Here is a 15,961-nt window from a genome sequence, read left to right on the forward strand (position 1 = left end):
AGTTAAAGGACCTGCTCGGGAGATTCAGTTCCTGGGAGTGAAGTGGCAAGATGGACGGCGTCAGATTCCTACTGATGTTATTAACAAGATTACAGCTATGTCCCCACCTACTAACAAGAAGGAGACACAAGCTTTTCTAGGTGCCATCGGCTTTTGGAGAATGCACATTCCTGAGTATAGCCAGATTGTGAGCCCTCTTTACCTTATTACCCGCAAGAAGAACGATTTCCACTGGGGCCCTGAACAGCAGCAAGCCTTTGCTCAGATTAAACAGGAGATTGCCCATGCAGTAGCCCTTGGCCCAGTTAGGAGGGGACCAGATGTGAAGAACGTACTTTACTCAGCCGCTGGGAGCCATGGTTTCTCTTGGAGCCTGTGGCAGAAGGTGCCGGATGAGACCCGAGGCGGACCCCTGGGATTCTGGAGCAGAAGCTACAGAGGGTCCGAAGCCAACTACACTCCCACAGAGAAGGAAATCTTGGCTGCCTATGAAGGAGTTCAAGCTGCTTCAGAGGTGATCGGCACAGAAGCACAACTTCTCCTGGCACCTCGACTGCCAGTGCTGGGGTGGATGTTTAAAGGAAAGGTTCCCTCTACTCACCACGCCACCGACGCCACATGGAGCAAGTGGATTGCCCTCATCACGCAGCGCGCCCGTATTGGTAACCCAAATCGCCCTGGGATTTTGGAGATAATTACAAACTGGCCAGAAGGTGAAGATTTTGGTCTCGCTGATGAGGAGGAGCAGAAGCAAGTGACCCGGGCTGAAGAAGCTCCACCGTACAACCAGCAGCCAGCAGATGAAACATGCTACGCCCTTTTCACCAACGGTTCCTGCCGCATTGTGGGGATGAACCGGAAGTGGAAAGCTGCCGTATGGAGCCCCACACGACAGGTTGCACAAGCTACCGAAGGAGAAGGTGGATCGAGTCAATTTGCTGAACTCAAAGCTGTTCAGCTGGCCTTGGACATTGCTGAGAGAGAGAAATGGCCAAAGCTCTACCTTTACACTGATTCGTGGATGGTAGCCAATGCTCTGTGGGGTTGGCTGGAAAGGTGGAAAAAGGCTGACTGGCAACGTAGAGGAAAACCAATCTGGGCTGCTGATGAGTGGAAAGACATTGCCACTCGGGTAGAGAAGCTCCCCGTGAAAGTCCGTCATGTGGATGCCCATGTTCCCAAGAGTCGGGCTAATGAAGAACACAGGCACAACGAGCAGGTAGATCAGGCTGCACGGATAGAGGTCTCAAAGATAGACTTAGATTGAGAACACAAGGGGGAACTGTTCCTGGCTCGATGGGCCCACAATGCCTCAGGCCATCAGGGCAGAGACGCCACCTATAAGTGGGCACGAGACCGAGGGGTGGATCTTACCATGGACAGCATTACCCAAGTCATTCATGACTGTGACACTTGCGCTGCCATCAAGCAAGCCAAGCGGGTAAAACCCCTCTGGTATGGTGGACGGTGGTCCAAATACAAGTATGGGGAGGCCTGGCAGATTGATTACATCACACTGCCTCAGACCCGCCAGGGAAAACGTTATGTGCTGACCATGGTAGAAGCCACCACCGGATGGTTGGAGACCTACCCTGTGTCCCATGCCACTGCTCGCAACACCATCTTGGGCCTGGAAAAGCAGGTCCTTTGGAGGCATGGTACCCCTGAGAGAATTGTGTCAGACAATGGGACTCATTTCAAAAATAAGCTTGTCAACACCTGGGCTAGGGAACATGGTATTGAGTGGGTGTACCATATCCCTTACCATGCACCAGCTGCAGGTAAAGTGGAGAGGTACAATGGATTGTTGAAAACCACATTAAAGGCATTGGGTGGGGGATCTCTCAAAAACTGGGAGCAGCACCTGGCAAAAGACACTTGGTTAGTCAACACTCGAGGTTCCACCAACCGAGCAGGTCCCGCCCAGTCTGAAGGCCTTAATATAGTAGACGGAGACAAAGTCCCAGTGGCCCATGTTAGAGGGTTGCTGGGAAAGACAGTATGGATTCATCCTGCCTCGAGTACAGGCAAACCCATTCGTGGGATTGCCTTTGCTCAAGGACCAGGATGTACTTGGTGGATTATGCAGAAGGATGGAACAACCTGCTGTGTACCTCAGGGAGATCTGATTATAGGATAAAGTTGTACACAATATTATTGTTGAGTGCCACTACCATTGTATGCCAGATTTTATGCATAGAAGGAAATGTGTAAGTGACAAAGGCCTGAGCAAGTGAGAAGGAGGAGATGTGTAAGTGTTGAAGGTTTTGAGAAAGTCAGAGAAAGTTTGTGCCTAGTAAGTGTGTATCCCAATCGTGTGTCAATGATCACGATATGGGATAAGGGGTGGAATGTTATGGGTTATGTTTTGACTAGCTCCTCTCCCTACCCCCCACCATGGAGCTGCCGGCCCCTCCCCCGGGCTGTTTTATCTAGCCGGGTGTTTTTCGGCTTTTGGGGCTTTTTGCCGCTGCTTCTGCTGCTGCTTCTGCTGCTGCTGCTTGCCGCTGCTTCTGCTGCCCCCCTGCCCCCCTTCCCTCCGCTGCTTCAGCTGCTTTTTCCCCCCCCCCCCGGCTGCCTAAACTGCCCCTCTCCCTTCCCCCCCCTCCCATCCCTAAGGTTTGCACCGGCTCCAGAGGAAACGGATCTGAACTTCGGAGACCACCTCTGGAAGTCTGCCAAAGAAGCTCTGCTGCCCTTCCCGGCGAAGATCTGCCGAGTTCATCTCATCTGGGTCTGTGCTGGGAAGTGTTTCTTTTGTATTTTGTTAATAAAAAAGTTTTTTCCACTTTCCCCTGAAGAAAATTCTTTCCGAGCTTGGTGAAGGAAGGAATTGTAAGGGGGGAGGGGACCCTTTGGAGGTCTTTTTTCCTAAAATTTGTCCCAAACTTGGACAAAGAGATAGAATTTGGGCTCAGTGTTATAAGGCAGGAGAGAGCCAGCCATCAGGAAGACAAGGGAGGCAGTCTTGGTGGAAATGGCAGCTTTTGTCTGGGAGCAATCCCTGCATATTAGGAGTTCTGAAGGGGGAATCCCATTTTGGCCATGGATGCTTGAATGAGAAGAGAGGCTCTTTTCCATTTGAAGGAAAGCCCAGAGCCCCAGTATTTCAAGGAAGCATGACAAGAGCATGGCAATGGGCATGCCAGGGGCACTTGGACCATTCAGGCAAAGACAACCAGCCCTGTTACATGTTCTCTTGTTTCCATGGGGCTCAGCAGAATCGCAATAGTAGTGTCATTGGATCCCTGGTTTCATGAGTCCCAGGTGTGTCACACTGGCCTCTTGTTTCCATGGGTATCCACAGTGTCACAATGGTCCCTTTTATCCATGAGGCCTTGCAGTGTCTCAGGGGTCTCCTTGGTGTCACAGTATCACAATGGACTCCTTGATTCCATGGGGACTCACAATATCAGAAGGATCTCCTTGGCTCCACAGGGTCCTGTAGAGGTCCTCGACTTAACAAAGCCCCCAGATGTCACCATTGTCTCCAGGATTCCATAAGACCTGGCAATGTCACAATGGACCTTTGGTTCCATGGGGTCTGTCGCTGTTACATGAATCCTTATTTCCATAGGGTCCCCCATGCAGGGGTTTCTTTCCCAACAAGGCTGGTTGGAAGATAAGAACACATCTGGCTCAAGGATGCAGTGACCAAGAAAACAAGGACTGAACCTGAGAACTTGGGGTAGGTTTTATGGAAATGGGTCAATTTTAATACGCATGTAGTGATTAATATAAGAAACACACTTGTAAAAGCACATGTCCACATAAGGTTACGCGTTACTCCCCATTGGACCTGAGGCCTGAAAAAAATTACGCCCTCTTTAGCACCAAATTTGTGTTACGGAGTCTTACTGTGGTATTTTTTAGATTTGGTGATAGCTGGGCCTCACAGCACCAAGGAGTCAAGTGCTCCACTATGGAACCTCAAGTAACAAAGGGGTCTTTTGATACTGTGGAAGCACATGGAACCAAAATCCATTTGGACTGAGTGGAGCCATATGGAACCTATGGTCTTTTGTGACACTGCAGATCCAAGGAGACCATTGTGGCACTGAGAAACTTCATGGAATCAAAAGTCCGTTGTGACAGAGAAAGTCCTCATGGAACCAATGGTCCATTGCCATACTTCAGATCCAAGGAGGCCGTGGTCACTCTATGGAACCTCCTGCAACCATGGGTGCTTTGTGACACTGAGGGCCTCACAGAACCAAGGAGTCCATTGTAACACTGCAGGGCCTCACAGAACCAAGGAGACCATTGTGACATTTCTGACCTCATGCAACCAAGGTGACCATGTTATATTCCAGAAACTTGTGGAACAAAGGGTCCATGGTGACACTGCAGAACTATTGCTGAGAGTATGAAAGCTCATGAAGGGCCTTTGTGACACTGTAGATCCAAGGAGACAATTGTGACACCAAGGAACCTCATGGAACCAAGAGTCTATTGTTACACTGTAGGGTCTCATAAAACTAAAGGTCCATTGTGACATTGCAGTGCCTCATGGAACAATAGAAACAATTATGACACAGAATCCTGGAGTGAACGAGGTTGGAAAAGACCTTTGAGACCAGTCCAGTCTACGACCTAACATCCCCTCATCAACGAAACCATTGTTTTGAGTGTTACATCCAGTCTTTTTTAAAATGTCACGGGGGGTGGTGACTCCACCACCTCCCTGGGCAGAATTTACCAGTGCCCAATCACTCTTTCAGTGAAGAATTTTTTCCCTGATGTCAAACCTAAACTCATCTTCAGACTGTGTCCTCCGATTGTGTCAGTGGTTTCCTGGGAGAAGAGACTAATCCCCACCTGACCATAACCTCTTTTCAGGTCGTTGTAGAGAATCTCACTGGAGACCATTGTAGCCATTATGGCCATTGTAACGAGGCAGGGCCTCATGGAATCAAGAGGACCACAGTGACAGTGTGGGGCTCCATGGGACAAAGGGGCCATTCTGACATTGTGGAACCAAGGAGACGTTTGTGAGACTATGGTGCACTGTGGAACCAAAGGTGCATTGTGACAAGTCAGGGCATAATGGAACCAAGGAGATCATTTTTATAGTATGAGACTTTGTAAAATTAAAGGGTCATTGTGTCACTTCAGAGCTTTGTAGAGCCAAGGGGACCATAATGACACTGTAGGGCTCAGTGGAACTAATGGTCTGCTGTGACTCTGTGGGGTGTCCTGGAATCAATGGTCTGTTTTGACACTGCAGGGCCTTATGGAATCATGGAGACTATTGAGACACTAAAGGTGATGCCTTAGAGTGTCAACCTAGAACAGAGGCTTGACAAGGTTAAGAGAATAAAGTGGGTATTTATTAAAGGCCTTCAATAGATACGCCTTGGGCAGTCAGAAGCCTACCAAAGGCTACACCTGAGATTGATAGTGGTGACGACATTTTTAAGAAATTATAAGTTTGGTAAATTGACATATCAGGACTTAATCCTCCATTGCAGCTTCAAGTAGTGAAGCCTTATTCCCCCACTTTTGTTTATACTTTTCAGAGTCTGAGGCTGTAGGATGTCCTTGAGTTTCAGAGGAATTTTTTTGTGTGACCGAAGTGTGAAGATAGTTAACTAATGCTTTATATGAAGTTCAGAATTATGCACTAATGCAGTACAGGATTTGAAAAACATAAAGGCAAAAATCTCAAGGCATCACAGGCCTCACTGAACTAAGGGGCCACTGCGACATTTTGTGGCCCTATGGAGCTAAGGAGTCCATTGTGACACTGCAAGGTCTCATGGAAGCAAGGAACCATTGTGACACGATAGGGTCTTGTTGGGCCAAGAAGTGACTGTGTCTCTGTGGGGCACCATGGAACCAAGGAGTCCATTGTAACACTGCAGGGCCAATGGAACTAAGGATTCATGTAACAGTGCCGGACCCCATGGAACCAAAGGTCCATTGTGACATTGCCAGGTCATATGGAATCCTGGAGACCATGATGACATCTGGGGGCTTTGTTGAGTCAAGGACCTCTACAGGACCCTGTGGAGCCAAGGAGACCTTTCTGACATTGTAAGTCCCCATGGAGCCAAAGAGTCCATTGTGATACTGTGACACCAAGGAGACCCCTGAGACACTGCAAGGCCTCATGGATAAAAGGGACCATTGTGACACTGTGGAGCCCCATGGAAACAAGAGGCCAGTGTGACACACCTGGGACTCATGAAACCAGGGATCCAATATGACACTACTATTGCGATTCTGCTGAACCCCATGGAAACAAGAGAACATGTAACAGGGCTGGTTGTCTTTGCCTGAATGGTCCAAGTGCCCCTGGCATGCCCATTGCCATGCTCTTGTCATGCTTCCTTGAAATACTGGGGCTCTGGGCTTTCCTTCAAATGGAAAAGAGCCTCTCTTCTCATTCAAGCATCCATGGCCAAAATGGGATTCCCCCTTCAGAACTCCTAATATGCAGGGATTGCTCCCAGACAAAAGCTGCCATTTCCACCAAGACTGCCTCCCTTGTCTTCCTGATGGCTGGCTCTCTCCTGCCTTATAACACTGAGCCCAAATTCTATCTCTTCAAGGGTTGTTCCCAGACAAAAGTAGCCAGAAGAGAGAGGTCTGGCAAGCCTTGTTCCTCTGGTGATTTTCTTACACTATGAACTGGATGTCTTTATTTGAAAACACCTTGGAGAGGGCCCAGAGATATCCAGAGGTGGGGTTTGGAGGCCTCAAGTAAATGACCACTATATAGGGACAAATAAGCTCTGTGCTCAGTGGAGTGGAGACTGGGGACTGCAGAGGAGAGCCCTGGGAGGGATTGCAGGGCCATTTCAGAGATAGTGGATCATTTTGACATAGTGGAAAACAGACAGAGAAAGAAAGCATTGATGCCATGAACAGCTGAGGCAGTCCAGACTGAACACAAGGAGAAAGGAATTTCTGTCTCCAAGAAGGGCTGTGGTGCAACATATTCCCCAAAAGTAGTCTGGAGCAGCCCAAGGCTTTGGGTGTCCTGGCAGAGGCAGGCAGGATGCAGAGCTATCAGCAAAGGAGAGGGTCAGTGAGGTGGAGCAGCTGGGGGATGTCGACAGCCTGCAGGGACAGAGGCACAGGGCATGGACATCGTAGGACAGCCTGGGCTGCAGAGGGCACAGGGATGGGCAGCAGCTGAAAGGCCCTGCCAGAGCCAACTGCTGCAGCATTTGGGCCATGACTGCTGGCCCTGGGCCTGAGGCCAGCAGAGGAAAAGTGAGCCTTGCTGTGCTGGGGCCTCATTGCCTCCTTGTCCCTGCTCAGCAGCCTGGCAGGGGCCGCCCCATGGTCCTGGCCTGGGCATTGCACATCCCCAGAACCCAGTGGCCCGGGAAGAGCCCTGAGCAATGAGGGAGGAACAGGATCTGCTTTGCCAGGGGCTGGGACTCAGCCTTGGCCCTTTGCATTCCTGAAACACATCCAAGTTTGCTCAGTGTCAGAGACACCTTTACTTTCCTTGTTCCTACCTGTCGTCACTGCCTCCATTGTTCTACTCTATCTGGTACCTTGGGGAACTTTCTCAGTCCTGTCCCTCAGTGAGACCCATTAAAAGTTCGAGAAACTTTCAGATTTCAATTTAATTTGGAGTTCTTGAGAGGATTTTTGAAAAACATTCTCTCAGGGACTGAATCTAATTTAAAAAAGGAAAAAACTCCTGAGAGGTTCATCAAACTCGTGTTGTGTCTCCTGGCACAGAGGGAGATAATGGCAACAAGGAAAAGATTCAAAAAGTGATTTCTGCTGAGAAGCTGCTCCTCTCCCAGCCCAGCAGGGCTCAGGGCACTGCCTGCAGGCACTGAGGGGACAGGAGCCAGGCACAGACAGGCTGAGGGCAATCAGGACTGGGAAGACATTGAGCTGAGACTTCACTTGGGGAAACATCTTCACAGTCCTGGGCATGGTGAGTGTGTGGGTGCAGGGCAATGTCCCCTGTGCTCCTGGAGGAATCTTCTGGAGCCAGCACAGCCCACAGCCTGGGGGATGTGTCAGGAGGACACTCCCATTTTCTCTGCAGCACAGGAGGAGGAGGAGGATGTGCTGGAGAGCAGGGCTGCCCTGGGCACCATCAGAGAAACAGGGCAGGACGGCTCCTGCTGCCAGGGACGGCTGCAGGAGCTAAAGCTGGGGCTGCAGCCAGGGCTGCCCAGGGCTGTCCTGCAGAGCAGCTCCTGCAGCCCTCATGGCTCTTGGCCAGCCCAGGGCATGTGCCACCTGCCAGGGGCAGCTCTCAGCCTGCCTGGCAGCTCCCCATGGGCTGTGGGGAGAAGTTGGAAGTGGAAAGAGCCACCCCCATCAGGGCAGATTCCTCCTGCTGTGCAGATGGTGCTGCATGGCCAGGGTTGCTCTCAGCTTTCTCTCAAGGAAAGGAATAGAGGCTGTCAGGTGTGTCTGTGTCACTGAGACTCCTGCACTGTCCCACTGGGGATCAGCAGATCTGCCTCAGATCTTCCTCACAAAGTGCCTCCTCACCCTCTTCTGCCTACAGACAGCACCAGAAGGACTATAGCTTTCAGCATCTCAGTTTGTCTGAGCTGCTCTTAAGGCCCTGCTGCTGGGAGATGCCCCTGGGCAGCACCCTGTGTTGGGAGGGGTGTGCAGGGCAGAGATGAGCCCCCAGGGGTGGGCTGGGCTCTGGCAGGGGTACAGCGATACAAGGATATCAGGCCTTGGATACAGAGAAACAGGTCCTAACAGGCACAACACTAGGCATCAAATGGGCAGAAAAGTCCTGGATATCCTTCTAAGTCCAGTTGCACAGGGAAAGAGAGAAGGGTTTAGGAAGATTGACTTTGAAACTGGAACCTTCAAAGGATCCACTTTGTTTTTCCAGCACACTGTAATTTTGATCACTGTGAAATAGTGGGGGGGTGTAATGAGCAGGGGGCAGCTGTGTCGGACAAGCAGGTCTGACTGCAGTGGGGCACAGGAGCCTTGTTTTCCCTCTGGACTCCCCAGTGTTCAGGCTGAGAGCTGAACAATGCTGAAGAAGAGGCAGTAACTTAGCAATGCAAAATGGATATTAAAAAAAAAAAAAAAAATTTAATTTCCTCCACAGAAAGAGAAGTAGTTTTGAGAGGATTCGTAATATAATTGCAAAGGATTGCCTCAAGGAAATCTGCCACAGCTTGTCAATGTCTTCTCCCAGTGGTCCACCATGCCCATATGGTAGAAATGTCCAACAGCAGCTCCATCAGTCACTTCCTCCTGCTGCCATTGGCAGACACACGACAGCTGCAGCTCCTGCACTTCTGCCTATTCCTGGGCATCTCCCTGGCTGCCCTCCTGGGCAACGGCCTCATCATCAGCGCCATAGCCTGTGGCCACCACCTGCACACCCCCATGTTCTTCTTCCTGCTCAACCTGGCCCTCACTGACCTGGGCTGCATCTGCACCACTGTGCCCAAAGCCATGCACAATTCCCTCTGGGACACCAGGAACATCTCCTACTCTGGATGTGTGGCACAGGTATTTTTCTTTGTGTTTTTCATTTCAGCAGAATACTATCTCCTGACCATCATGTGCTACGACCGCTACGTGTCCATCTGCAAACCCCTGCACTATGGGACCCTCCTGGGCAACAGAGCTTGTGCCCACATGGCAGCAGCTGCCTGGGCCAGTGGCTTTCTCCATGCTCTGCTGCACACGGCCAATACATTTTCCCTGCCCTTATGTCATGGCAATGTCCTGGGCCAGTTCTTCTGTGAAATCCCACAGATCCTCAAACTCTCCTGCACACACTCCCACTTCAGGGAACTTGGGCTTCTTGCTGTTTCTGGCTGTTTAGGATTTGGCTGTTTTGTGTTCATTATTTTCTCCTATGTGCAGATCTTCAGGGCTGTACTGCGTATCCCCTCTGAGCAGGGACGGCACAAAGCCTTTTCCACCTGCCTCCCTCACCTGATTGTGCTCTCCTTGTTTATCAGCACTGCAGTGTTTGCTCACTTTAAGCCCCCCTCCATCTCCTCCCCATCCCTGGATCTGTCACTGTCAGTTCTGTACTCGGTGGTGCCTTCAGCTCTAAACCCACTCATTTACAGTTTGAGGAACCAGGAGCTCAAGGATGGCTTGAGGAAAATCATCATGAATGCTTCTCAGAAAAAATAAACTCTCATTCTCCTGTATCACTATTATAATATTACTCATTAATGCCCACTCTATGTCCTGTGTTGTTTGTTTGTTTTTTTTTTTTTTCTGGCACAGGTATGACACATTTTAGAATTTTTTCACAAGAAAATCTTTATCATTACATTTTTTAATTCAGTATTTGCATTCCTAGTGTGAACCATAAACTATATAATCCTGGAGTTATACTACATATGTGCTTACACAAAATAAATAACTTGGTGTTTCTGTGTTTGCCTGACATCTTTCCTCCTTGGCTTCTCTGGAGCTGCAGGGTTGGTGCCTCTGTGCAGAGCTGGGGTGAAAAGGGAACCCCAGTGCTCATCACTACCAGGCACCCCCAGGGCTTCTGCTCCATAACCTCCCCTTCCTTCAGTTCCACACTCCCCTTTAGAGTCCTTGGGTTGGTTTAAGGCCTCAGGGCTCTTTTAGCTCAGTCCTAGTCCTGCTGTGTGACTGTGCAGACACTGCAGGCAGGGACAGGCCATGGGCACTGCTGGGACAGAGCTGGGCTCTGCAACAGCATTTCCATCATGCAAGGGCATCTCCCCAGTGCAGGGCCTGAAAGCTTCAATCTCCTTCCCAGTTCGCTCTCAAGGATGTTCCCAACACAGCGCCCCAGAGAGGAGAACAGCAGTGACAGCCAAAGTGTGGCAGTGTTCAGGGTGGGGCTGTCCCAGCAGTAGTGCCCTTGCAAAGCCAGAGCTGCTTCCAGCAGTGCCCTCTCGCCACAGGGCACAGAGGTTGTTCTTCCTTCTGTGGAGGGACATCAAGTGACCGGGTCAGGAGTCTGTGTTTGCAGTGCAGGGACATTCCACAGTCCTGAACATCCTGTGTGTGTGTGAGGGGACGTAAACCCAGTGAGCACAAACACCTTCAGCTGTTTCTGGAGTTTCCAGAATCTAACATCCCCTGGGAACCGCTGAATGAATGCAGGGCTGGGATGAGCTCCTGTGCCCAGAGCTCCCTGTGTCCATCCCTCTGGCCCTGGGGCACCTCGGCCAGGGGCAGAGTAGGGTGATATTCACAGGGCTGAGGTCCCTGCCAGACTCTGGCAGTGGCAGCAGAGCCCAGGGAGCCCCCGCCTGTGCTGCAATGAACTGTCTGTGTGTATGCCAGGGAAGGACGCCTGTCCCTGGACGCCCCTGGGGCTGTGAGCAGGGCATGAGCCCAGGTCAGGGCAGGACACCTGATAGATCCCTGACATTTCTGGCTGTGCCCATAAGAGCAGAGTTGGGCAAGGTGGCTGTGGTTAAACCCCTCTGGGCATCCAGTGACAACAGAGTGTCTCTGTCACTGTCCCTCCTTACACAGAAAACAGGAGAAAATAAGGTGAACAGTTGTGGGTCATTATAAAGAGAGATTAATGTCAGGGGGACTGCAAAGCAAGGCTCAAATGCAGAAGCAAGGAAAACCACGGAGAGACAAGAATTCAGCACAAGAATTCACCACGTCATAGTTGCTTTAGAAGACAAGTGTATTAATACAGAATATCCAGAGACCCTCTTATCCCCCTTTTGTCCCTGCTGATCAGGACATCCCATGGAATGGAAGATCCCTTGGGTCAGTCCAGCCCAGCTGTCCCATTCTGTGTCCCCAAGAACACTTGCCCCCCTCCCAGGACATTGGTTTAGGGGTTGCAGAGATGACTCATGTGGGGCCAGCCCTGCTCAGGAACAGCCAAAGTCTTGGGCTGAGACCAAACCCACTCCAGCTCCAACAGCCAAGCACAGCAGAACAGGGGCTACTCTGGGCAAAGGGAACTCCATCCCAGCCACACCCAGGCCAAGGGGGCTCAGGGGGCTCTTCCCACCTCTGTTATTCCACAATTCAATGAATCTATTCCTTGGAGACCTCTTTGAAGACAGAATTGACAGACAGGCAGAGTAGACCTATAAAATGCACCAGTACAAACAGAGGAGCTCTTGTAAGGAATGAACCCTCCCAGGGCAGGGCTGTGGCAGGAGAAGCACCCAGGAGGAGGAGGATGAGCTCAGTGCATGGGTGTGTGTCCCAAGGCACAGGGGTGAGGGTGGCAGAGGTCAAGGCTGGGCTGGCAGTGGCAGAGCAGTGCCAGGGGCAGTGAGATGGGAGTGTGCAGCCTGCAGGGACACAGCAGCAGCTGTGGGACAGCACAGGACAAGCTGTGTTGGACATGGCCAAGGGCCCTGGCAGGGCTGGGAATGCCCAGGAGAAGCCAAGTCTTGGTGCCCTGGAGCACAGCAGGGTCTGTGCCACTAAGGGCTGTGAGGAGACACCTTGTCCTGAACCTAAAAATTGTATCATTTGCAACAATTCCATTAGGTTCAGTGTCACAATGCTCTCCTTGGATCCATGAGGCCCCACAGTGTCACAATGGTCCCTTGGTTTTATTCATCCCACACTGTTACAGGAATCCTTAGCTCCATGGAGTCCTGTAGTGTAACAATGGTCTCCTCGGTCCATGGTGATACAGTTGCCACAATTTCCATGGTACCACAACTGTTCCTTGGCTCTATGAGACCCCACAGTGTCACAATGGCCCCTTGCTGCCATGACACTGTGTCACAGTTGTCTCCATGATTCCATACTGTCCTGCAGTGTCACAATGCACCATTGGTCAATGAAGCTCCAGTGTCACCATGGCCACTTGGTTCCATGGAGCCTCACAGTGTCACTGTGGTCCCCTTGGTCCACAACGCTCTGAAGTTCCACAATGGCTCTTTGGTTCCATGAGGTTTGGTGCAGTCACAATTCACTCCTTGGTTCCATGAGGCCCTGCTGATTCACAGTTCCCATGATTCCATGAGTTTCCATGGAGCCACCACGGTGTCCTTGGATCTGCAATATCTCAATGATCTCCTTGGCACCATCCTGACCCAATGTCTCAGTGGCTTTTTGGTTCCAAGAGTTTCCACAGTGCCACAATGGTCTCCTTGGTGCCATGAGGATATAAAAATTTCACATAAACATTGAGCAACACCTGATTAACACACCAAGGACATCTGTCTCCATTCAAATCAGGGGTTAAAGGTGAGAATGGCACCAGCAGCTTCCATCTGCAACACAGACCCAGGGAAAGGACAGGGACAGAGACTTCAGCTGAAAGACTCTGTGAATTCACAGAATCACAGAATCACTAGGCTGGAAGAGAACTTAAAGATCAAGTCCAACTCCTGCCTAACACCTCCATATGGCACCAATTGCCATACCTAGTCTTTTTTTTAAACATATAGGGATGGTGTCTCCACCAGCCCCTGGAGAGATCATTCCAGAATTTCACCGCATTTCCTGTAAATAACATTTTTCCTAATATCCAACCTGTATTTTCCTTGGCGAAGCTTAAGACTGTGTCCTCTCATTCTGTTGTTGCCTGGTGAAAGAGAAAAACCTCCACCTGACTAAAACCACGGTTCAGGAAGTTGTAAAGAGTGATAAGGTAACCTCTGAGTCTACTTCTCTCCAGGATGAACAACCCCAGCTCCCAGCTACTCTCACAGGACTTGTGTTCCAGACCCCTCACCAGCCTTGTTGCCCTTCTCTGCACATGCTCCAGCTCCTCCATGTCCTTACTGAATTGGGGCGCACAGAACTGGACACAGTACTCGAGGGGTTGCTTAACCAGTGCCCAGCACAATGGAAGAATCACTGCCCTGGTCCTGCTGGGCACACCATTCCTGATCCAAGCCAGGAATCATTGGCCTTCTTGGCCACCTGGGCACACTGCTGGCTCATGTCCAGCCTGCTGTCCATCACTACCTCCAGCTCGCTTTCTGCCTGGCCACTGTACAGCCACTCTGTCCCCAGCCTGTAGCACTGCAGGGTTTGTTGTGGGCAAAGTGCAGGACCCAGCATTTGTTAAACCTCAAATTGATGGACTTAATCCCTGGATCCAGCCTGTCCAAGTCCCTCTGCAGAGCTTCCTAACCTCCAGAACACTCACCCGCAGCTTGGTGTCATCTGCAAATATGCTGATGGTGCACTCAATGCCCTCATCAGATCATCAATGCAGATACTGAAATCCACCCTGGCTGGCTCTGATCCCTCAGCCATCCTGTAGGTGCCCTGTGATGGCTCTCAAGGTGATCTGTTCCATCACCTCCTGGGCACCGAGGTCAGGCTGACAGGTCTGGAGTTCCCCAGATCCTTCTTCCACCCCTTCTTGGGGATGGGCTCACATTGGCACCTCCAGTCCTCTGGGACCTCCCTGGTGAGCCAGGACTGATGGTAAATGATGGAGAGCAGCTTGAGGAGCTCATCCAGCAGCTCCCTCATTCCCTATGACGGAACCCATCTGGTACCAGAGACACCTGTGAGCATCTGAGAGGCTCAGCAGGTCCCCTCGTTATTTGTCCCTGGATTACAGGGGTCTGTTCTGCTCCCTGTCCCCATCTACCAGTTCAGGAGAGCCCTTGTCCTGAGGACAACTTGCATTATTTTGAAAACTTAGGGCAAGAAGGAGTTAAGTACCTCAGTCTTTTCCTTATCTTTGGTAAACATATTGCCCCTCCCCCTGCCCCTTCCCCCCCCCTCCAGTAAGGAATCAAGGTTCTCCTTTTCCCTCCTGTTGCCATTAATGTATGGATAAAATAATTTTTGTTATCCTACACAGAACTGCCAGCTTAAGTCCTAACTGAGCTTTCACCTCCTTTTCTTTCTTCATGACCTGACAGCATTCTTAAACACTTCTTGACTTTGTCGCCCCTTTGTCTAAAGGTAATGCACCCTCCTTTTTTCCTGAGTTCCTGAAAATGCTCCATGTCCAGCCAGGCCAGTTGTTTTCCTCACTGGCTTATCTTCTGGGACACTGGTACAGGCTTCTTCTGCTTCTTTTAAATTCATTTCTTTAATATTATCTATCCTTTTTGGAATCCTTTGTTTTAAGGACTGTTTCCCTCAAAAACAATCAGTACCTGATTTGTACACCCCAAATCTGCATCCTGAATAGATCAAAGTCTGCTCTCTGTAACTCCGGTGTTAGAAATTTTGTTGATGGCCCGCCTTCTTTTGCAGGATTTTTAAAATCTTAATTATTTCATGATAACTGGACCCCTAATAGCCTCTGATCACCACATCTTCAACCTGCCCTTCTCTGTTTGTGAACAGCAGGACACAGAGCTTTCCTTGGAAGTGGAAAGAGAAGAAAACCTCCCCAAGGTGCAGCCTGGAAGGTTCAGCCTGCAGGTGAGGATACAGCAAAGTCCCTGCCAGGACAGAATATTGGTGGACGAGGTGTCCCAGCTGAGGCTGGGCCATGCCATGGCTCTGTGTGCCAGGAGCCGGCAGCGCTGGGTGCAGGGAGCCCACGGAGGGCACAGCAATGCTGGGATGAGAAATGCTGGGGGGACAGCAAGATGGGCGTGTGCAGCGGGCCAGGGCAGAGGAGCAGCACGCACAGGGGCACAGGATGCAGGAGAGATGGCCAAGGGCTGGGAAGGGCTGGCAGGGCCAGAGGCACCCAGGCCTTTGTGCCCTGGGCTGGGCAGTGTCTCTGATGCCCCACAGGAGGAACTTCCCTTGCAGGGGCTGCACTTTGCTGCTGCCTCAGCTGTCCCTGAGCAGGCTGGCAGGGCTTGCAGGGTGATGCCATTTGTCCTTGCTGCCCCTCCCATCCCAGTGCCCCAGGAACAGCCCCGAGCCACCCGTGAGGGACAGGCTCTGCTGGGCCAGGCCTGGGCTCAGTCCTTGGCCTTTCTGCTGCCTCCAAACAGCCCAGGCCTTGCTCAGCATTGCAGTTCCTGCTCACAGCCTTTGGGTCCTGCAATCCTGCCCTCAAGGATCTGCTCTCACCAGTCCCTGGGGAGCCTTTGGTAGTCCCTGCCCTCAGTGGGGCCAGTGATGCTCCAAGGGACTT

At 51.0% G+C, this 15,961-nt stretch overlaps 2 protein-coding genes across 2 annotated transcripts in view; one reads left to right on the forward strand and one right to left on the reverse strand.

Annotated features, from left to right (window-relative positions):
• LOC306813838 (Fc receptor-like protein 4) overlaps nt 1-15,961 on the reverse strand; it is a gene marked incomplete at its 3' end in the record, with an annotated part of 303,919 nt that overhangs the window by 190,284 nt on the left and 97,674 nt on the right. The gene's annotated exons all lie outside the window — the stretch shown is intronic.
• On the forward strand, nt 9,178-10,110 carry LOC306813835 (olfactory receptor 14J1-like; the record flags this gene model as incomplete). Its single annotated transcript, XM_079329496.1, has 1 exon — nt 9,178-10,110. One exon carries the CDS (start codon nt 9,178-9,180, stop codon nt 10,108-10,110), a length of 933 nt encoding a protein of 310 aa, XP_079185622.1.

This window comes from Erithacus rubecula (assembly GCF_903797595.1).
Source record: "Erithacus rubecula genome assembly, chromosome: 33".
NCBI lineage: Eukaryota > Metazoa > Chordata > Aves > Passeriformes > Muscicapidae > Erithacus > Erithacus rubecula.